At 42.7% G+C, this 23,243-nt stretch overlaps 1 protein-coding gene across 6 annotated transcripts in view; it reads left to right on the top strand.

The window, feature by feature from the left end:
• zfhx4 (zinc finger homeobox 4) overlaps positions 1-23,243 on the top strand; it is a 308,281-nt gene that overhangs the window by 268,857 nt on the left and 16,181 nt on the right. For all 6 annotated transcript variants that reach the window (XM_042399188.1, XM_042399190.1, XM_042399194.1 and 3 more), the window contains 2 exons: positions 187-421; positions 20,422-20,520. In XM_042399188.1, coding sequence (XP_042255122.1) covers positions 187-421; positions 20,422-20,520 — 334 coding nt within the window. The remainder of the gene's footprint in view (positions 1-186; positions 422-20,421; positions 20,521-23,243) is intronic.

Genomic DNA, 23,243 nt, shown 5'->3' with positions numbered 1-23,243 from the left:
CTTGTTTCACTGATATTCACCCAAATATCTTTTGTCATATCACATTATTGAATACATTACCATAAAAGAAATGCTTAGAAGAAATTAAAGTAGCTGTTGCAACTATAACTTCTTGAATTGAATATAGGATGACTTGTAATGTGAATATAAACTAACAGCTGCACTCTCCTCTCTTCTGTTCCACAGCACTTGCAGAAGCAGGATAGCGCGTACAGCCTGGAGTCGTGTGTCTACTACTGCACACTGTGCGACTACTCCACCAAGGCCCGCCTCAACCTGGTGCAGCATGCCCGCTCGGCTCGCCACCAGCAGAACGAAGGACTGAGGAAACTCCAGCTGCACCAGCAAGGCCTGAGAGGAGACGAGGATGGACTGAGCTTCCACGAGCTGTTCCACGTCAAGGAGTGTCCTGCCAGCCAAGGTCTGTGCTTTTTTTGGCTGGACCGCAACAGCGGAGCCAACCCTATAAATGCGAAAGTCCGTGACTGAGTGACTGACTGACTGACTGACTGACTGAGTGATGAAGTTACACCATTGGTCGGCCGAATACCGCAACTTCCTGTATCCGTTTCAAATTAAAAGCCCTCTAGCGTTTCATACACAGTCCAGCCATATACTAGATTTTGAAGAGTCTTGTTAACCTGCTTTGTCTGGTTGCTTATGTTGTTGAGTTTTTTGTCTTTTTTCTCATGCAGCACACACACATCCTGACTTTGCATTTCATCTCTTTTTTGCTTGTGTATTTGTTTTCTAAATTACTGATTTTATTTCGCTGCTGAAGTTATGATTTCTGTTTTGATGGTCAGTTTTCTTCAGTGGTAGTCAGATCCATCTTACTTTACTCCTTACACTCCTCCCATCTCTTTTAGTCTTTTTCTTGCACCACTCCCTCTTTATTCTGTCAAATCTTACTGCCTCCCTCCCGCCCTCCCTCCCGCCTTTGGCCTTCATATCCAGATCACGTCTCTCGATACAGACCCGTCCATTCCTCCTAATCTCTCCAAAATGAGCATACTGTTCCTATTAGGCTGCCGCGCTTATATCTGCAACACACACACACACACACACACATACACACACGCTGTCCCGTGCGCAGGGACATCCCAGGCAGGCAAGCAGTCAGCTTATGAAATTTCACCTTGGGAGGATCTCATAGTGAAAAGGCCTCTACACACATACGTTACTCACACACACATAGGTTACTCACACACACAGACACACACACACACACACACACGTACGCTACGGCTACACAGTCTCTCCCTGGAGTGAGCTTTCATTTCCTTTCTCATGACCAAAGCAATTTGGCTTTCATTTAAGAGTCTCCGTCCTGCCAGCAGCTAATAAGTGTAACAGAACTGTAAAACATTCAGAGAGACAAAAAAAAAAAAAAAAAAGATTAATCGTTTTTCTTTGAGTGGGGGTTGGATGGTTGGTGAGGGGTTGCAGGGTGTAAGGGGAGGGGGCTGCGCTGTAATTTAAACCAGAAGACGGAGAGTCAGGGTCCATTATTTAGTCATCCCTATGTTAATGCTGCCGGGAGAAAATGAGCGCTTAACTTGTTTTTGCTTTGCTTGACCTGAAGGAGCGGGTGGGGTGAGGGGGTGGTGGGGCAGTGGGGGGGTGGGGTAACACGTTTTGAATAGCATTCCAGCATAGCATTAGTCCATACATCCATCTCTGTGTGTACGTGTGTGTGTGTGTGTCAGTGTGTATTTTAACATGAATCTGTGCTCCCCAAAGTGTCCTGTTTATACTGTACATGTACTCCCAAAACAGATGGAGGCCCGGTGCTTAGAAACATATGTGAATCCCAGCGTACACACACGCACACACACACATGAACGGGAGAAGAGCTCCCAATCCTGAAATGGAGACTGTTGCCGGTGTACTTTTGGTTTTAATTACACGTGGATCAAAGTTTCGGTGAGATTTGGGGTGCAGCAGAAAAGCATGCTTAGATAAATCATTACCGTACATTTTAACATTGCTCTCTTTCTCTCTTTTTGTATCTGTCTCTCTCTCCTTTTTTGTCCTGCTTATTCCATCTCCCACTCTCTCCTGCTCCTGTCAGTTTTTTTCATCTAGAACACAAGCCCGGCTTCAAGCCTTTTTTTCCTCTCCTTTTTACATCTCAGACCACTGAGCACAACCAGGTTTTAAACCTGTCAAAAGCAATATTCACCCGCTGCACCTATTTCAAATGTTCCACTCTTAAAACACACCATATTTGTTGCTTGGGCCCTCGTTTTATACCTTGGCTTTGATGCCACATGGTGAATTTCCATGAGGAAGCTAGTGCAAAGCTTAAGCGGACGCTGGCGGCGTCCAAAATGCTAAGCCACTTTTTTGGATGCCCTCCTTTTGCCCACTCTATATAATTTTTAGTGAACAACAGTATTCTTTCACAAGGTACATGGTAAATGTTTCATAGGTATTTCCCTGTGCAGCGTACACATTTGGCAGGTGTAGGCAGAGAGGACAGCACGAGTGTGTCAACCAGAGATCAAACACTAAAAGTCAACGTAATAAATAAAGGTTTTAATCTTGTTCTATAATTATGTAATGAAATAGAACAACTTTTTTCTTATTTGTACATTTTTATGTGTCTTAGCTGAGCCCTTTGCGTTTTAGATTACAACGACAAACAATATCATTATATGCTAAGTTATGTTGTATGGAAGAAAAGGTATATTATAGCTGCTTTAGGCTCCTATGGTGATAGATTATGTGAATGTTTTCACTGATAGAAAAGGCTCTATAGTAGGCAACATTTCCAGCCAGAATTTAGTTTAAGGATCCTGTATTTATGTGTACGTGCATGTGTATGCGTACTGTTAGTTTTCTGGGGCTACAACTCCTGACTCGAGCACTTTCTGTTCATTAGAGACTGGTATGAAAAAGATTAATTTAAGTGCTGACCGGTATCTTTCTCTTAAAGCCTGGGACCTGGCACTGAGCCAGATAATTATAGGCCCATTTGGGAATAAGAGTTCTAATGCTCTGGACTTTATGTACATGTTAATAGCTTTCATTAAACAATTTTGATGCTGATTTTATGGCCTAATTAAGGATACAGTACTGCAGAGACACACCGCAAGGGTATAGGTGTTTTGAACAAAGACAGGGGTGTATAAGCAACACTTCTGCTGGACTGCATTGTGTGCATGTCAATACATCTGTTTGCTGTTGCATGTGTGCATCTGTGTGTTTGAGACCCTTTCACTCTTTGTTATCCTTTTGAGTCTGTAGTTCCCCAAACTTGGGCCCAGTCGTCTCATCATTTACACTAGGTAAACACCATTGTGAAGTGAGAGTAAAGTGCGTCCGATTGTGCGTGCTTATTCATTTGTGCATGTGCGGACACTAACTGTCACTGACTTTACAGTGAAAACTTCTTACCATGATCTTTCAGCAGTGTCCTTCAAAGACAAAAAGCCCAGTGTGCCCACATTGCTGAGATAAATTGTCCCTCTCTGTGCACAATTAGAAGTGTTAAAGAAAATTGAGTTTATAAAAAATGCCAGTTTGCATCAGAAGAGCAAGCATAAATGAATTGCCTCTCAACATGGAGGACTTGGAGACCATTTTGCTTTGAGGGTCGTCCAAAAGTTGTTAGAGAAATTAGATTTTTTTTTGTGCCCTTCTCCGCTCTATAATGAAGTTATGCCCTGAATAGAGCTGTTTCGTAAAATTCAAGCAGAAAAAGAAAAATATGACAGATTGCGAGTCATGGGTATTCCATCATAGATTTTATAATTTGAACAATTTGTTTAGCTGGATTTTTGGAGACATTAACAGTCTCTGAAGTTTAGTTGTTACAGTGATTTTTCTCCCTCTTGCTGTTTCTCTGTTGCCGCCTCTGTCTCCACCATTTGACCACTTGTTTAGCCAGAAAGAACAGTGTGAGGAGGTGTGTGTGTGTGTGTACGTGCGTGCACGTGTGCATCAGTGTGTTTTTCTATGTGTGTATCCTCGCCCATTAGCCCTGTGCTCCATCATGTGTAAAGCCCCTCATAAGCCAGACCAAGCAGAAACACTAGGGCCTTTTCTGCATACTTTACTTTCTGTCATTTTTTTTTCTTTCGTTCCCTCTGTCCCTCACAAAAAGGAAAGGGAGATGGGATCTTATGGAGGTAATTATTTCTGAGAGCCAGGCCTGTCATCCATCCCTCCACCACTCCACCACCCACACATCTCCATCCCTCTGTAACCCCCCCCCTGCCGCCACCACCACCACCACCACCACCACCACCACACAACATGCATTAAAGAGGGAGGGAGAGGACCCTCTTTGTCTGAGTCCCCCTTTTAAACAAAAGACCTCTTCTGACTTAGAGAGACCAACAACACTTTTATCGTGTGCGTGTGGCTGTATGTGTATGTATATGTGAGTGTGTACATGTGTGTGTGTCCAGAGCCTTTTGTTTTCTCTGAGTGATAAGGCTCTGGGACATTTTTGGTCCTAGTCAAATTAGTGTAGCTGTGCTAACCATTTACATAGCAGCTGTAGGCTAAAAAATGAGCCTAATGGACACTTATTATCCCTATATCTGCTTGTGTGCGGTTGGAGTTGTGCGTGCGTGTTTGTGTGCGTGTTTGTGTGTGTGTTTGTGTGTGTGTGTGTGTGTGTGTGTGCATCCAGCAGGAAGCAATAGAACATGAGCGGAGAGCAAGTGTGCCATCTTGCTTGTTACCCAGCGCGCAGACATTACTTGTTTCCAAATGTACCCAACCCAAACTGTCTGTACTGAGTCAAAGCACCAAAAATGATCACTTGATTTTCGATGTGGGAAAGGGCTTACTGTTTCCCAAAGATCATTTCGATGTGATGACACCAAGGCATCTTTTGAGGCATTAGGTTTTCCCTCCTCCCTCACTTTCACTCCTTCATCTTATACTGTTTTTTCCTCTGGGTGGTGGGGGTGGTTTCGCCATTCCAGCGGTTCTCTCCCTTTTTTTTTCAGGAAGGTCTCTCCTCAGACAGAAGTCTATTTCCAGGGTTTGTCTCAGTAATTTGTGGTCATTACATAAACATTCACGGATGGCCGGAGGAGTGAGAGAAAGGATGCAACACACACCCAGATCTCTCAAACCGCTAGAGTTAGCGCAGCGGTGGCTATTTTCTTTTTCAAGTCAGAATACAGGAGGTTAGACTAGCTGATTTGCTCATCAAAGGACACTTTTGTTCCTCTATATTGACTGTTTGTCCTTCTGTGGCCTATGATATCTCTCTGATGTATTTATACATTAGATATCTATAGTTGGAATTGGCTTTAATAAGTTAAGCCAGCCAATTATATTGCATATTGATTTGCTGACATTCAGCTAATTACCTACAGTTAGCAAATTATTTGTGACCTTTTCTCTCTCATTTACTGTGAAACAGGATGTTACTTACATAAAAGGTAAAGTCCACAGATTTCAGTCAGGCGGGATCCATTCCTCGCGTAATAAAAAGGTTGGAATGTTATATTATGTGCCCAACATGACTAAAATGCAGTTCCTGGGGAGAACTATTCTGATGAGAGTGATGTGATTATACCCAAGACGATTTTTGTGAAGTATGTAGTTTTTTATTGCTGTACAGTTAGTTGGAGACAATGCTCTGCATTTTAAATCATTTGTCAAATCAAAATAAGACACATTCATATATGTATATTATTATATTTTCGGCAAGTAGCAATTTACCCCAAATTTCCCAAAACCCTATTCTCTATGGCTGAGGGAGTAAAAGATGTGGTCATTTTTTGAATAATTCCATCCAAGCGAATTATAATTACTTTGCGGTCTGTGTGTGCACATAGAAAAAAAAGGGCAGCAGGCTGACTTGTGCCTCTGAAAAAATGAGCCTCGTTCACCATAAACTATTTTTGAAATGGTGTGTCGGGGCGGTATGGGCTCAGGCCGATTGTTTTTCTTTGAGTTGAGCAGCTCTTTGGTGGAGGGGTATTACCCGGGCTAAATTGTTCCCTCATGTTTTCCGCCAAGGTTCTGTGCCCACCACACTGACAGTTATAATTTGCAGAAATTGCGCTGATTATCTGAATTAGCATACCTGACCAATGCCACATTAGTCTTATTTACAATACAAAGCCGTGGGGCTCTGAGGACGCATACTAAATATGACTTAACCCTTTGAAGAGGGGACTGGCGTCACATGGCCAGGACGTCTTTCACGTCGGTGATATCACAAAGGGCTTAAGGCCCTGCTCCATATGGTACTGCAAGCCTCTGGAAATACTAAGGTCCTGTAAAAGGAAGTGGTGAATGTAAAGTAAATTTCAATATAGAGCACCGCATTGAAATCACAGGGTTATTTCATGTTTTCCCTTACTCCCTGTCTCTTTCTGACCTTTCTCTTTCCATACTTTTTTTTCACCTCTCAGCTCTTATCCCAATCTTTTTCTTTCCTTTTTCTTTCTGCCTTCATCCCATTCTCCCCCTCCTTTTCACCCCTGCTCTTCTTTATTTTCTTCTCACTCACCTCCATTCTTTTCTCTCCCCAATCCCCTCATACACCCTCTGTCCATTGACTCTTAACCACAGATGGACAAAACAATGGGCCATGTCACACAGCATTAAGACAAACAATCCGGTGATGGGAGGAGGGTTGTGTGGAGCCGGAGCCGCGGTAACCAGGCAATACGCTCGCTGGGTCCAAGCAGCCACTAATCTCAGGCCGCGATGATACAATTCACAGATGGACATTTAAGGCAGCCTTTATGCACACACACTCGCGTACACACACACACACACAAAAAGCAGGGACATTACAAGGTAGTATTATCAGGTAGAATTTCTGCCACTCCTGGCAGCAGCAACAACTTCTTTCCTTCTATCGCTCCCTTCTTCCTCACTCTCAACTCTGTTTCCTTTACCTCATCCATCAGCGGGAGGTATGGAATTGATAGCAGCTATTGATTACCTATAGCCAAGGCTAATCGTCGCTAACCGGAGGAAGCTTTGCAGCTATAGCAGCTGTCAGTGGCTTGTCGTGTGTGTGTGTGTGTGTGTGTGTGTGTGTGTGTGTTTATGTGACCCTCCAGCGGTTCAGAGGCAATAGCTGTTCCTCTCTCATGTTTACTCACAGCAAACTAATGACCTAAAAGCAAGACAGCACATGTAAACAAAAACTATAGATTCTAGACATTGCTTCTATTTCAATGTCCAGAATACAGGAAATGTATGTTTTGTCTGCCTAGAGAAACAATTGGAGACATGCCAAGTTTCACCTCCCCACCTATGTGAGTAAGACCCATCTCCCTCTCTCTCCTTTTCTTCATCTCCCTAATAGGAAATTTGAGCACACTGTGTGAGATTAAAGCAGAGAATCAATGCCTTGTGAGCAATCATTTCCAGACAAATCTCTTTCATCTTTTCTCTCCCTTTTTCCCCCCTCGTTCTCGCGTTCGTTTTCCTCTCCCACCTCCTAATGCTAACAGGGGGTCCTGTGTCATGACATCCCTTTTGCTTTTATCATGTCCTAATAACGCTCTGAAAATAGAGAGAGAAAGAGGAATGTGACAGAGAGAGGGGAAAAAAGAACAAGAAATAGATAGACTGATAAAAATCCATTGAATGAGCCTGGGTCTTGATTTGTGCTTTGATGTGGATGTCTTTGTGCAAATTAGACAAATATGCCCACTGCTTTAGTCATCTCAAAGCTCTTCATAAGATGCCATCTCCTTTTGCCATTTTTTTTTTGAGGGACGGAAGGAAGAAAAAAAATGAGTGACAAGTTCATTTAGGTACATAAAAATACAAATTTCAAAAAAAAAAACTGGGTGACGGAATAGAGAGAGAAATGTGCTGTTTGATTTAAAAGTACAATATGCAAAAAGTAGCTTGTACAAAATGATAAAAAAAGAAAAACAAAGAGAACGTAAGGTAGAACCTGGTGTTTCTGCTTTCAGCCCAAAAGGTGCTTTACCCATGATGGCGTATTGGCCTAATGGGCAAGGATACACACACACACAAATACACACACCTTGGCCAGGCCTTTGTTTCAAAAGCAGGTTAATGGGGAGTGAGGAAGAGGAGCGTTGCAATTTTCTGCTCTTTAGGCGCCAGAGAATTCTCTCCAGTGTAAGAGAGACCAGACTCTCAGCGTAATAGGCATTTTACACCCTCATCACCCCTTGCACACAATCACATTCGCACACAGACACACACACACACATACAAACACGAACACACACTTGCCAGAAATGTGTGGGAGTGTAATAGGCATTCTATGGTGTGTATTGCTGGTCCCCAGAGTGCCAGTAAGTGTTAGACATGCATAGAGTCGGCAATGAGACAATCAGCATGCTGAAATTGAAACCTTGTCTGGAGTCACGCAGGAGGGGAGGAAGAGGAGCAGAGAGGGAGGAGGGAACGGGAGAGGAGAGGAGAGGAGGGGAGAGGAGAGAGGAGAGGAGAGGAGCAAGGATAAGATTAAATAAAAAGAGCGGAGAAGAGGCGAGGGGAGCACAGATGGCAGGAGAAAAGAGGATGAGGAAGCGGAATAAGATGAGAGACAGAGGGAGAGGAAATAGGAACTGATGTTTGTTTAATTGCCTCATAAGTGATGACACAGATAATTATGTCGAAAAAAGAGATGCTCCTCTTAGGCAGGGCCAATGAGCAGCTGTATCTGCTTTTGTGCATGTGTATGTGTGTGTGTCGTCTTGTCTCTCCCTATAGCCCTATCAGCTGCTGTCCCCCCCAGCCACATCAAGTATAGGACACCATTAAAGCATTACGGTTTGTGTCATATCAAATCATTCAGCTTAATTAACAGAAACACACAGGCACACTAAAAAAAAACACACACACACACACACTCATCATTTGAAATAATTTTAATTACTCTGTAACATCCTGATTATTAATATCTCCGCTTCATATACCTGGGGATATGAAGACGAGAGTGTGTTCACCTATATTTCCTGCGCTGTGTGTTTGCAGGCGTGTGTGTCCATGTGTGTGTAAGCGATGCTTCCTTGACTTCATATCTAATTGTCTTTTTTAATGACAATATTCTACTGTGTGCCGGCTGTATGTAATGAGTCAGGGTGTGTCAAAGTGCAGCCCTGAGCTGTCTGCTTGAGTTAAGCTCTTCCCGTCTACTGTAGAAGCCTCCAGCGTACACACTCACACACACACGCACATACACACATGTGGCGCACACACTCAAAGAGACAGTATCAATGTGGGAGTTCCTGTATCTGACACAAGATTAAGAGGGCCAAGTGGAGGAACGTCGAAGAACTGCCCTGTTGCATTTGCAAGAAGGAAAAAGGACCATCCTGTCACACACACACGCGCGCACACATACACACATGCAAGCATCCTGTGCTGTAAGTGAGCAGTAGCCTCCCTTGCATTATTCACAGTGGCCGAGTGATCGAAGCCTGGTTCAATAGCACTAAAGCGGCGCACGCTGGAGAGATTTGTCTTACAAAACCTTGACACACACACACAGGCGCACATATGCTCTCACACACATTGATTTTTGGTGGTGGGAATCTCCCAGGCTTTGGACGAAAGGCAGGGACGTGAGAGGGGCTTCCCCTGTCAGAGCAACCCCCTGACAAACGCACACATACACACCGACACATTCTTGCCGAACCATACACACACACACACACACATGCACAGGACATAGGCAAACACTGTAAGTACATCTTTAATTCTCTCAAAATGAGATGTGATGATGATGAGGTCCGGCGATAGCCTGAATAAGAAAATGAAAGAAAAAGCTGGAGATGGGAGAAGAAGGATCTGCCTCTTAGATCTGATGGGGTTTCATTTACAGAAAGATGAGCTGATGGTAAAATAAAAGGAAAGAAAAAAAGTCAAACTGATCATATTTTCTTTTTTGCTGACTTTCCCTTTTTTTTTGCATTTTACCATCAGGGGGCTTTTTGCAAGGGAAGCAGAAAAAAAAAATCACACATTGCCTGATATGTCATATCTTTCCACTGCAGCGCGCTTGTGTGTATTTTCACACAGGCGAGTTCAATTTGAAGCCTTCGGTTGATTTGAATGGCGATTTTTCTAACACATCAGTCACTTCATTCAGTTTTCCTATTTTCTTCAGAGCGGCACAAGCTGCCTAGCACATACCACCCCCTCTGGCGTTTTTGACATATTAACATGTATTGACAAGCCAGCACTCGCATTCCTGTAAACATTAACGCACAAACACACACATACACACACCTCTGTCCCCTGAAGACATGTGATCAACCAGACCCAATCCCTTGTAATCATCTGGAATCCCCCCCACCACCACCACCACCACACTCACACACACGTATAGTTCCCCTTCAATCCCGGGTAATGGTTTGGGGCAGGGGGCTGAAGCAGTGGGCTTCTTTCCCTTAGCCCCAGTGTCTTAAGCTGCCATTGATTAAATGTTAACTGATATACTCGGCCCTGGCAATCTTGTTAGAGCTGGAGCAGGCAGGCAGCTAGACAGACAGTTTAGGACCCGCGCCCTCCTGATCAATAGCACAGATAAAGATTTCATCCATCAATGAGCTTCCAAAACAAAAGGTATCTGATACCTGATTAGGCCCGTGGGGACACACACACAGAGATTTGAGCATGAACACACGCTCACATCGCCACATGGGTTGAAGCACATGAAGAAATGACAAATATACACACCTGGATCACACATAAATGCACAGGGATATAAAAATAATAACTCCCGCAAACACACACACACAAACACACACACACACTTGCTTTTTTTTTTTGTTCAGAGTAATACCTCCATCTGAAGTCAATCAGTTCCACATCTAATGGTGTAATTACAACAGATACACACAAGCACACACACACAAATATGCACAGTGAAGTTTATAGATAAGGCAGCTCTGACTTTTCCCGGATGAAGGTTAATTATGCTGTGTTAGTTCACTTAGGTGTGTGTATTTGTTTGTGCATGTAGGTATATGTGCATCATCGCTCAGTAGCGTGTGTGTGAGTGTTGCCTCAAATGCATGTGCATTTAGATCCTCAGAGCATGCCAAAGGCACCGCAAAACGTCTAAATCAATGTCTGGGCGACCACCACTGTTAAAGTGTATCAATAATGTTCCCCTGTCTTCTTTCCCGGCTATTGTCACAGGGCAGTTTGAGAGTCCAAGCCTAGCCACAATTAAGACTTAATTATAAATCAATATAAAGAGTCATTTGAATATTGATTTTTCTTTTTTCTTCAAATTGTTAACATATTCCCCACCCTGTCTACGCTCTTCTTCCTTTTTTGTTACAACTTTAAGGAGAATCAATACTTCCCTTTACAGTCATCAGAGAAGTGGTTTTGGCATAATTGGAGCCAAAAACACAACGGGATATCTTGATGGGGGTCAATACCCAGAGGTGGTCAGGGGGTAAAAAATGTCACAGCCCCTCAAATTGTGATAGCTTTTCAAATACAGTTAATGACGCTTTGTAGCTCTCAAAGAGTGATCTAATTTTGGGGGGCTTTTGGGTGACATTTGTTGTCACAATGCCAAAATGCATTTCCATAATTTTCACGGCTGACATTTTCTTTGATATGACACTGTACCAGAGTGCACTCCAAAAACTGATATCAATGCAGCCCCGGTAACCTGTATTTCATTTGATTGAATGATATCTTTGCTGTTTCATTTTTCTGCTCAGCCATTTTGAGGGGCTGTGAGATTTTCAAGTGGCGTGTCAGGGGCCGGGAGTCTAATGCATGGAAACATGGAGCTTTCTGTTTTCTGACGGCTAGCAGAGATAAGGTAGAGATATGGCTCTAGCACTGGCTCAAATCTAAAACAGATCCCGCTGGGGGGAGGAGGGGAGTTAAGAAAGTGAAGGAAAGGAGAAGCGGGGGGAGGGAGGGGTGGAGGTAGCAAGAAAAGGAATATTGTCAATCCTCTAAGTGTCTGGCGGTGTCTCTCTTTCTTTCCCTCTTTCTCTCACTCTTTCTCTCCCCCTCTCTCCCTCAGTAATCTGATTTATTCGAAGCATATGTGTGCTGCTCTGTCTTTGTCTGCTTCTATTAGGGCCAGTGGGGGCCCATATGACATTGTTTAGCCAGTAATGAAATGGACATTTTTTGCATGTTTTTGAGAAAGTCAGAGGAAAGCCAACACTCCTTATTTGTAACCGTCTGCAAATACCATCTCCGGGGCAGTTGCCCCAGGTCTGTGTATTCGTGTGTGTGTGTTGCATGTGAGCATATGTGCCCATGTATTACAGGTTCCATGTGGTCATTTTGCAGATGATTCTGAGCAACCTAATGAATATTTGGGCTTGAAGATATTTCTCTTTTTATTCCGTGATTCTATTCTTCTTATGTTGAAGAGTCCTGCCGTACTCCCTAACCTCAACACATAATAAGGCCCTGATGATGCACACATTTTTGTTTTGCACACTCTTCTAAGGAAAAAGACATGTCACACGGACTTATTGTCAGTATATGAAATTGTTATGTGCTAATGGGAGCGATGTGGTGCTCCGGACTCAACCGAAGCCCCCATCAACGAGGAATGTAGTCATAGAAAAGCACCGAAAATGAATAGGATGAATGGGGGAAAAATCAGTAATTTTTTTTGCCATATTTTGCTGTGTGTAATTCACACAAATATGCTGTTATCCTGGATAAGAGTTATATATCGAATGCAGCATGCATGCAAAACATATTTCAAATATTGTGTATGTGTAATTGTTCCAAATGCGGATTATTCACATTTCTGCTTTGCTAGATCACAAAATTGCATTTTTCATAAATGAACTAAAAACACAAATAGACAACTTTTTATGATCTTATAATTATATTTTTTATCTGTCCTTTCTATCTACTTAAATCTTTTCTTTGATTTCCATCTAGGATTACAGTGTTGTTTTTGGTGGCTCTGAAAGCAGATGGTTTTTATGCAGCTAAAAACGGGACAGTAGCCCAATAGGATAAAGATCTGTTTAAGCATTATCCATTTGGCCACTGCCCGTCACAGGCCTATTTTAAGCATAGATACACACACACACGTACACACACACACACATACACACACAGCCATTCTCTTAAACCATGGCAGCCATTTTATTAGATTCCCTGTTTTCAGGCCTCGTATTAGTTCCCGGAAAATAAATAAACCTTGAATACATGACAAGGACCAGTCTGGTCAATTGGAAACTATATCTATCCTGCTGGTATCTTTGTTTACCAGTGTAGTGATGGATGGACAGATAGAGGGATAAATGGATGCACTGAGGAACAGATAGGATAGGTATATGGATGGATAGCTGTGTGAGAAGATATAAAAATAGATGGACAGATGGATAGATAGGTGGATAGATAAATGGATGGATAGATAGACAAATGAATGCGGCAGGGAGATCTTGTTGGGCTGATAGAGTTGAGCAGGTATGCCGAGAAACAGCTGCTTTCTTCATTAGGTTCATCTATCGATCTCGGACCCTCGCTGTGTGTACGTGTGTGTGTGTGTGTGTGTGTGTGTGTGTGTGTGTGTGTGTGTGTGTGTGTGTGTGTGTGTGTGTGTGTGTGTGTGTGTGTGTGTGTGTGTGTGTGTGTGTTTTGAGGGAGAGAGAGGGGAAAGACAGCAGCCTGTGTAGATAAGTGCTGGTAATAGAACAGAATGAATTCTTATCACAGAGATGGGAAGGCCATTAACCCTCAGCTGCTAGTTCTCTCTCTCTGTCTCTGTCTCTGTCTGGTCCGACTTTCTCTCTCCGTTTCTCCCTCCCTCCATCCTCTGGTCGGGACCTGACAGGTCACGTTGGCGAGCGTGTGTGATATTTCCACTATGTGTGTTACTCTCCGAGAGTGTGTGTGTGTGTGTTTTGCGGCTGCCACTGTGCAGACTGCCCCATCGGCCAGATGTTTATAATCAGGGGCTAGATAAATATTGGACTGAAGAATCATAAAAGACCAGGAAAAACAGAAAATAGAGAAAGAGATGGGGGAGATGAAACAGAGGAGAGGAATCTTCTTTTCAAATTATTCCTAAATCCCTCAGTAAGCTTGCCGTGCCGCCTCCTCAATTCACCTACTCAGCCTAAGGTGATTCAAACTGCCGAAATGCAATATGGCTGTTGTGTAAGATGCAGGTGTGTGTGTGTGGGTGTGTGTGTGTGTGTGTGTGTGTGTGTGCACACGTGTGGAGGTGTACAGTAGGTGCAGTAGGTGTGCTAGCCTATTGTATAAGGCCAGGTGTTGCGGCAATTTTTTTTCTTCCACCACAGAACCTTTTGAAGCCATATTTTTGTCCTGTGAAAACCTTTTGTATTTGCTATTAAAGAATCATTAACATCATCCCCCCCAGTGCTCACAGCAGTGAAAATGAAACCCCTCTTAACACAAAACAACAGTTTCTGTCTGCGCAGCAAGCAAGACACCCAAGCCTTTAATCTTGGCTATGTTTATTCATATGATTTTCTTTTTTTCCCTTTTTTTCAAAAGAGTAATAGGTGTTTTGTTAGTCGCCTGCAAGACAGCGGAGCGGGCAATTTGAGTGAAATAAAATACAATGAAGTGTCTCAGGAAGTCATAATTGACAACAACAAAGCAAATTTGGAGCTGCTGATACAAGCGTTTTTTTATACAAAAGTCATTTTTTCAGCTTATTCTGTCAGTTCAACTTATTGACATTCACACCAGGAGCGTATTAAATGTGACAATCCTATTGTCTGGCTTTCAGAGTCAACCTGAAACAATAGATTTTTTTTTGCTGGTGTAATAAGTTCTCATGTTTTAAGCAATAAATGGGTGGGTGTGGGTGGATTTGAGCGTGTGGATGGAAACACGTGTGTTTGCTTTTGCCGGTGTGTGTGTTTACATGTTAGCATGTGGGCTGTGGACCTCTGTGCGTGAAATACATTGAACGCTGTGTGGGAGTAAATGTGTGTTATGTGCAGAGGGTTTCATGTGTAGGTGTGTGTGAGCGTGTGCGTGTGTGTCAGTTATTCCCAGGCCCTGTGCAGGAGCTGTAGCCCCTCTCCACTGGGTTGATGTTTAGTATTTTAGACATGCTACATTAACAACATCTGGTTAAGATCTAAATGCTTGTTAAACGCGCTGAAATTCGGGGGGAAAGGTACAGGGAGAATGAGGGGAGAGAGGGGGGATAAAGAGGGAGAGTTGGGTAAATAAAGATTTGAGGGTGAGAGAACGGGAGGGAGGGAGATCAGTAAGTCCGTAAGGTTATTACTCTGGCAGTATTACCACTGGCCCTTGACTGTGTGTGTGTGCGTGTGCGCATGACTGTGACTGTGTGTATGCTTGTGTGTCTGTGTGGGATGGTGTAATGTTTCAAAGCTTTCCCCTTTAAAACCTAGAGGCCAAACTAGAGCCACGCGCGCGGCGCAGGAATGTGACATCACAGGGCCCCTATTGCTCGCATACACACACACACACATGCACACACAGTCTCACAGGGGACATGACCAGAGTTGTAAGAAGAAATCAGCGTCAACATCATGGCTAAGTGAGGGAGACATGGCAGTCATGGGTGTTACGCAAAACATTAAGGCTACATTACTACTACAGATACACCGGACACAGACCATATCTAGTCGTTATTATTACTTTTAGACATATAACACAACAGTACTGATAATATTCTCACATATAGAATCCTAACAGATACAGTTATAGTTTCTCAGTCTAGTTGTTGTAACATTTCTCATATATTTCTTATATTTTCTTTGGCAGCAATTACTGTTTCAGTTGATGCTCACAGTGTCTATGATTTAAGATAAACAATAATGGGGGGAAAAAAAGTTGTTTTTTTTTTTTTTTTTTTACTCCTTTACCCCTTTAATGAGCACCATCCTAGCCTTAAAGAAGCAAATTAGAGGCAGCTCGGCCCAGCTAATGAATTCAGCCATTTTGGAGCCTCTGTGTCCAGTATCTCGGCGTGGCATTGCTCTATGGTTGTGTGCTGTATGGCTGAGTCCTCCACCGGGCACATAATGACCTGGCATGGCGGTTATGGGCCCTTAGGGGGAGACGGGAGGGGGAGTGAGCGGTCTCAGAGCAGGTCATTATACAGCTAGAGGGCACACACACACACACAAACACGCTGCGCTGACACTTTCAATACATCCTCCATTGCCTCCATCTCCCATATGTCTATTCCTCCATTTTTTTTTCTTTCCAAACATCTCTTTTTATGTGTCTTTTCCCCTCATCCCCCTCCATCTGTCTGTCCAAATCTCATTTTTCCATTATATTTTTTACGGTGCTGATTTGAAGGAATACGAGCAATTGTAAAATAATTTAGTACCAAAATAATTCAAAACATCTTATTTTCGTTTGAGATCATGTAAACCAAATATGTTGTGTTTGGGGATTTGCAGAGTTATTTATCGAACAAACAGGAGAGTTATTCATCCAGGGCCCTAATTGGTTTCACTGGTTTCCAATTAATAGTTGAATCTAAAACCAGGCTGATTTGGCTGTATCCCTAATCAAGAGTCACTTAATTATTCTTCCTCTCTAACGGTTAAATATAGGCTGGTGTTGGTTGCATGGTAATCGGACCCAGGGTCTGTGGTTTGCTCGAGCTCACCGGCCGGCTTTAATGTTCCGACCGACCCACATCAAAGAGAGTCCCACCAGGCTGCCAAAATCACACACCCTCCGCAGCCCGACCAACTCCCTCTGCGTGTGTGTGTATGTGTGTGTGTGTGTGTGTGTGCGCACAGAGGCAGTGGAAGGTGACTGCGAAAGTTTTGCTCTGCGTGTCCTCTGGTAGCGATTAAGTTGATGGTTAAGAGTCCCTGCCGCAGAACCCTCCGTCTCTCTTTCGCTCACACACACACACACACACACACACACACACACACACACACACACACACACTTGCACATGACAACTCACATGCAAACACATGCAGTCACTGTCTCACTCACTTGATCAATGGCGCACATCCACACAAACACGCCCGAACATGCGCACACACACACAGTCGCACACGCACTCACGTACACACTCATGTGGTGTGCAACTGTCAGGGTCAGTCAGAGGGCAGACGCTGTGCTGATGTATTGAGAGAGCTCGTCTGGGAATGTCCTCAGTGTGGAAACACATTCCCCGTATGCATGCACGCACACACACACTCACCACAGATCTAACCGACTAGAAGGGGAAAGGAGTGAAAAAAAAAACACTGATGAGGCCCAGATGATCACCCCTGCTTTCCTCTCTCTTTTTCTCTTTCTTCACCCACTCTTCACCCTCATTGCTCCCTCGCTTTCCTTCTCTCTGTTCATTGTCTCTCATTTCTCTTGTGTCTTATGTAGCTACAGGTAGAGTGCCCCCTAGAGGTTAGTTTTGATGGTGGCTGTGTATTGTCATGATCAAGCACTGCCTGCAACTATGACCACTTTCACCAGACCTATATCCTCCTTTCCTTATTGTCCTCTTATTCCTTATTGTACTTTAATAAGCTAATATAGAAATGGACAATGATTTCTTGCAACGACACAATTTAGTATTATCAATATCAAATATGTTAAGAACATAAGCATTTTTTAAGAGCACTGATTGTTCTCTAAATATATTGATAGTGACTATATGCATGATAATAACCACTAACTTGTCCTAGTTTACTTAGGTTTTGATTTATTGTAACAGGATAAAATGAACTGACATTTATTTGTGATATAAATTTAGAGTATAAACTGAAATATATTGCATTTTATATATTTAATACTGTACAATTAAACTTTTATAACCTGTTCTATGAAAACAGATTACTTTCAATCAAAGCAATGGTGTGTCTATTTTTTTTTATCATATATATGTAAATATATATACAGTATATATACAGTGTGGTGCAGTGGAGGAAAAAAGGCAGACAATGACAAAGGAGATGAAAAGGTTTTTTTTTTCCTCCTGCTTTTTGAGATTTTTTTTAACCTTTCTTTTGAGAAATTTGTCCTGACCTTGCAGTATGTGAGATCTTCGAGGGTTTATTTTTTTTCTCTGTATTTCTGTTTTGACCCTTCTCCCCTCCCCTTCTTTTCTGACTCTTCTGTGAAACATGCTGTTCGATTTGTGCTATTTGCTTTTCCTTGGCATCGAACAAAAGTCAAGTATAGAGAAAAGATAAACCAGTGATGAAGGACTTTCAAACCCACTACACACACAACATTTACACCCACACGCGTGCACACACACACACACACACACACACTATCCTTCTTCCTTTCCCTCTGTTCGAAGGTGGGGTGAATTAAAATACAAAGATGGACGCTGCAGCACCAGCAGTGAAAATTGCAATTTCTGCAGCCCGGGCTCTCTTGGCTGACAGGAGATATTTCATCCCCGTTGTCACCGACGTATTAATAAAACATCAGGAGCAGAGTGCAGTCCCAGTCTCTCTCTCTTTCACACACAAACACACACACATACAAGGACGCACACATACACCTTGACATAGACTGTTTATACACATGTGCAAAATGCGTACAGCACTCACGCGCATCTGCAAATGCAAAAATACAACAGTGTTCGTGAATACAAACACACACACACACACACACACACACACAACCGCAATTTTCTTCCTCAATCACATGTCACCATCTGCCATGAAAATTTCATGCTGTATATAATGTCCACTTAATGTGTTGGCGCTTAAAGCAACGGCGCCAACACTTAGTCTATGTGTCTGTCTGTGTGTGTATGTGTGTGTGTCTCCGGTTGTGTGTGTGTGTGTGCGCAGGATGTGAAAGGGTTAATCATATCATGTTTCCAAGGGGGGTTTTGCAGACCTCTTGTGCTCATCATACAATGGCCAAAGTGATTGTATGCAAATGCAAGCTGACCTCAATGCACCCTTTGCCTGATTTCTATGAATATGGCTGTGTGTGTGTGCGCGTGTGAATGTATGTGTGTTGTAAAATATGGTTATTAAGGCACTGCAGGATTGATGAGCACAGCTCTTTTATACACATTCACACAAACACGCATGCACACAGACACACACGCACACCAGTTTCATTCTCTGGCAGAGTGAGGGGTTTGTGGTGAAAGAGACCCCCCCTTCCCCCCATTTAGAAGACATGAAATTTTTAACGGTTTTGCTCTGTGTGTGTGAATATGATACTGTGTGTGTATGATTTGACGCCTGTGTGCAAGTGTTTCTGTTTGATTTTGCATTTGTGTGTGCTATCCCTGAGATGGAGGAGGGTAGTGTGTGTGTGTGTGTGTGTGTATATATATGTGTGTGTGTGTGTATATATGTTTGTGTGTGTGCTGTGTGTGCGTGCGCATGCCTGGTTATCTGGCCTCTCTCAGACTGCTCAAAATTCATTACAAAGTGACATCAGCCCAGCCGGAGACAAATGATGGCTGGATGAAAGGGAGCGCTGGGGCTCGGCTAGGATTAGTGTTAGCTTGTGCTGGCGACACATATACACACATACACACTTGTACACACACACAAAATGCATATACACACACACACTCACTCACACACACACACTTTAATCCACTGGCAGAACACTGCAGATACACAGAATTATCAAACAAGGGGCTGAACTCTCAGAGATGGGCAGGCTAATCTGCTAATAGTACAGAGCTGCGTGTGTGTGTCGGTGTGTGTGTGCATGCACATTTTTTTACAAAGGTATACAGAGATACAAAGACACAATATCTGCATCCAGTACAGTAGTGAACATCTACACACTTACTACATGCAACTTTATTTTTAATTTTTATGTGTTGTAGGCTCAATGATAATGTTAATATTAGTCTTTTTTTTAAGTTTTGTTTTTTTCCATCAGTTTTAGTGAAGTAGAAAGGATGGATTTAAAACAGGATAAATTCTATTTCCTGTGTGTTGTAATATGGATATTTCTCTAAGCTTAAACAATAGTTAATCAGAATTAAATAAAAGTAAATATATTTTACATTTATTTAAAAGGAAATAAAGGAAAAAATAAATATGATTAAGGCTTGTCTTTAAATTAAAAAAGTGACTCGTGGAGAGTGGCAACCAAAATGACTAAAATAGTTCCCCTGTTGGACATATTTTGTTGTCACACAACGTCCTTGCTTTCAGGCCATGGATGTATTATGTTTCACCCACTAGAAGTGGCACGGCAGAGCTGTTTTCACTGGAACATGTGTTCAAGTCTCCAGAAGCATTATTTCCTGGCGAGATATACCGTACAGTAGGGTAAACCTGACTATTGTGTAGAAATAAAATATTTTATGAGGATTAACAGAACACGTGCAAGCAGGAATATTTTCAAAATGTTTCTAATACGATACAGCAATATCTGATAAAATATCAGCTCTCTTTCTCATGTCAGGCGCCATAGGAGGTTTCTTTTTTGGTGCTGGTCCCCTATAGCCAGCAAAATACTGTTTTCAGAGAGCACCATGGGTAATGTAGTCATTTTCTTTGTGTACTTTCAGAGGAAACTGCTGAGGATGGTGAGAGACCTCCTCGCTCTTCATCCAGGCCTGGACTCAACCTCACTGACCGAGACTTGACTGACAGCAGGAGAACTGACCGTAAGTCTGCACACATACACTTCAAAAAGACACACACACACATACACACATACAAACACCTATGAACTGTAAGCTTCCCTTCTTTCCCAAGTTATCGTTCATCTCTCTCTCTCCCTCAGATAAGGTTTAAACATGTGTGTGTAACATGTGAATGCTGCTGACTAGCCTCCATGTGACCTGCTTTAATCGTTTCCATCTGACAGAAAGAGAAAAAGAGAGAGAGAGAGAGAGAGAGAGACGGGTAGAGAGTGGGAAAGAAGGAAAGAGAAAAACGGAGAGAAAGAGAGAGGGATAAGTTGAGTGTTGTGGATATTACCAGGCAATGTCCAGGCCCCAGATTATTTTTTAATCAAATCAGTTTGCGTGCTTGTAATTTATAAGCGCCTTGCATTAATCTTTTCTCGTTCTTGTGCCCTCTCCGATGACATATTAATTTTTCATAAGCGCAGGATTAGATGGGGGGGCTGTGTATATGTTTTTCTAATATTGCACCGCATCCCTGCAACCCTTAAATTAGTTTTTTTTTCCTGCACCCTCCCTTCATTTTTCTTTCTCTCCTGTTTTTTCTGGCTCAATCCATCCCTTAATTGTTGTCCAATCTGTGACCCTATCACTAGGCATTACCTCACATAGAAAAAGAGCACAAGATAGAAAGAAGACGCTGTTTATTTGTTTGTAAGAATGGCAATATTGTAAGCAGGGAGGGGCAACAATCTGTACAAGGCGGCTTGGTGTTTTCTTTTTTTGGGGGGGTTGGGGGGTGAGGTAGGGAGCACATAATGCCTCTGCTGCGAGGCTGTGGTCGGGATAGCCCTGGCTTTGTTAGATTTGATTTACCCAAATAAGAATTCATATGGTCTTTTTATGTATGAGATGGAAATCCATGGCTGGGGATGAATATTGCATGGGGTCTCTCTGTCTCTCCTCTTTTTTTTTTTTTTTCCTCTGTCATTGCATGGGGTTCTTTCTCTCTTTCTCCCTCTACTAATGTCTCTCCTCCTCTTTCTCTCTTACCCCATTCACCCCCCACCACCACCACCACCACCCCAACTCACGCACGCACACACCTTCCAACTCCCACCCTCTATCCATCTCTAACTCCCTCCCCACCTCCTCTTCCTAGCATGCCATACCTAGCTCCATAATGTGAGGCTCAATGAGGCAGAAGGAGAGCTGAGTGAGGCTGGGGCCTATTAGTTTAGCTAGTCATCTATCTTTCAGCTCTATCTCTCTGACAGGCCTGTCTGACGGACTGGCGGGGAACCACCATCCATGCATTTACCGCCGCATATTACCGCCAGCGTCATTTAACACTGCCGCACACGTGCAAAAAAGCAAACCGATAGTGTCCAGGTCCCTCCTACTTTAAAGCGTGCTTACGTATATGTGCGTTCCCGAGTGTAGTTTATCAGATGTCAGAAATCTATTTAATAAAGCTGAAATGTATGCCTATTTTGTTTTTTATGAATAATTTGTTCTAGGAATCGCCTTGGGGTCAGCTGCTAGTTTGGCCAGGAAGCCAGATATAATATTTCTAGTGGATTTTTCTGTTTTGTTTTGCATTTGGATTAAAAGAGGTTTCAGAAAGTCAAATGCCAAAAAATGCAAAAGGGAGCCTGGTGTGTCAGCGTGTTGTTATGCGAGGGTTATCATCAGAGGCAGCGCCTTGTTTTTCTCTTTGTCCAGCTTAAAGTAGTAAGATTTAGCATCTCCTTCCTCAGCCCCAAATCTCTGGCAAGCTTGAAATGTTCAAATCTGTGTGTGTGTGTGTGTGTGTGTGCGTGTGTGTGTGTCCGTATGGAGATCTCCAGGGAAGGGATTACAGTGTGACCAAGTGAGCAGTGTGTTTGCGCACTTCATCTTGAAGACCAAGATCCTTTAAACAAAGAGGGGCAGATAGATAGAGAGGAGAAGAGACAGAAAAAAAGAGAGATAGAGGGGGGAGGGGCAAGGAAAGACAGAAAGAGCGTTTTCCCTTGCTTCATTTACATTGTCTTTTTTAATCCCATGTCACTTTAGATTAATTATAATCCATGTTACATTTTCCATGCAAATGTCTCCAATGTGAATTACTTCCAGATAGCTTTGTGCTGTGTGTGTAGATGGCGCATGTCGCCACCATGGCTCAGGGGCCCACTTCTTATAAATAACCAACTAAACAAAGGCCCCAGCATGGAAATGAGCCTGTCAGGCAGCCTAAGGAAATTACAGATCTCTACCTGCTTCAAATTAGCAAAGAAATTACTCATTGTTCCTACAGTCAAATGTTATGTATTAATTTCGTGTACAATTTTGAATTGAGCAGATAAGGGGGGAAACAAAATGGAATCACATGCAAACAAGATCAGATGTTAAATATTCCATATTAGCTTGTTCACATTCAGAATATTTTCAGTCTTTTTTATATTTTTTTTATTTGCATGCATCTTGCAAATTTGCCCAACTTGAGATGAGGGCTCTGCTCGTTTTCTGTCTCTCCAAGATGAGATTAAAATATATTAAAGATATTAGCATGTTTAATTACAAGCCTGCAGCAATTCCTTTGTGCATGTATGTGTGTTTTCTATGTAATGACAGCTTGTTGAACGTCACAGACGATTTGTCAAATGTGACAAGGCCATGCTCATATTTATCTCTCATTAGAACATAAGCTGGAGATGGAAGAGAAAGGAAGGCTAGTCATTAAAAAACACAAACTACTAGACAGCTGCTGTTTAACAGCC

This window comes from Thunnus maccoyii, chromosome 21 (assembly GCF_910596095.1).
Source record: "Thunnus maccoyii chromosome 21, fThuMac1.1, whole genome shotgun sequence".
Classification (NCBI taxonomy): domain Eukaryota; kingdom Metazoa; phylum Chordata; class Actinopteri; order Scombriformes; family Scombridae; genus Thunnus; species Thunnus maccoyii.
This window is presented reverse-complemented; position numbering and strand designations above follow the sequence as displayed.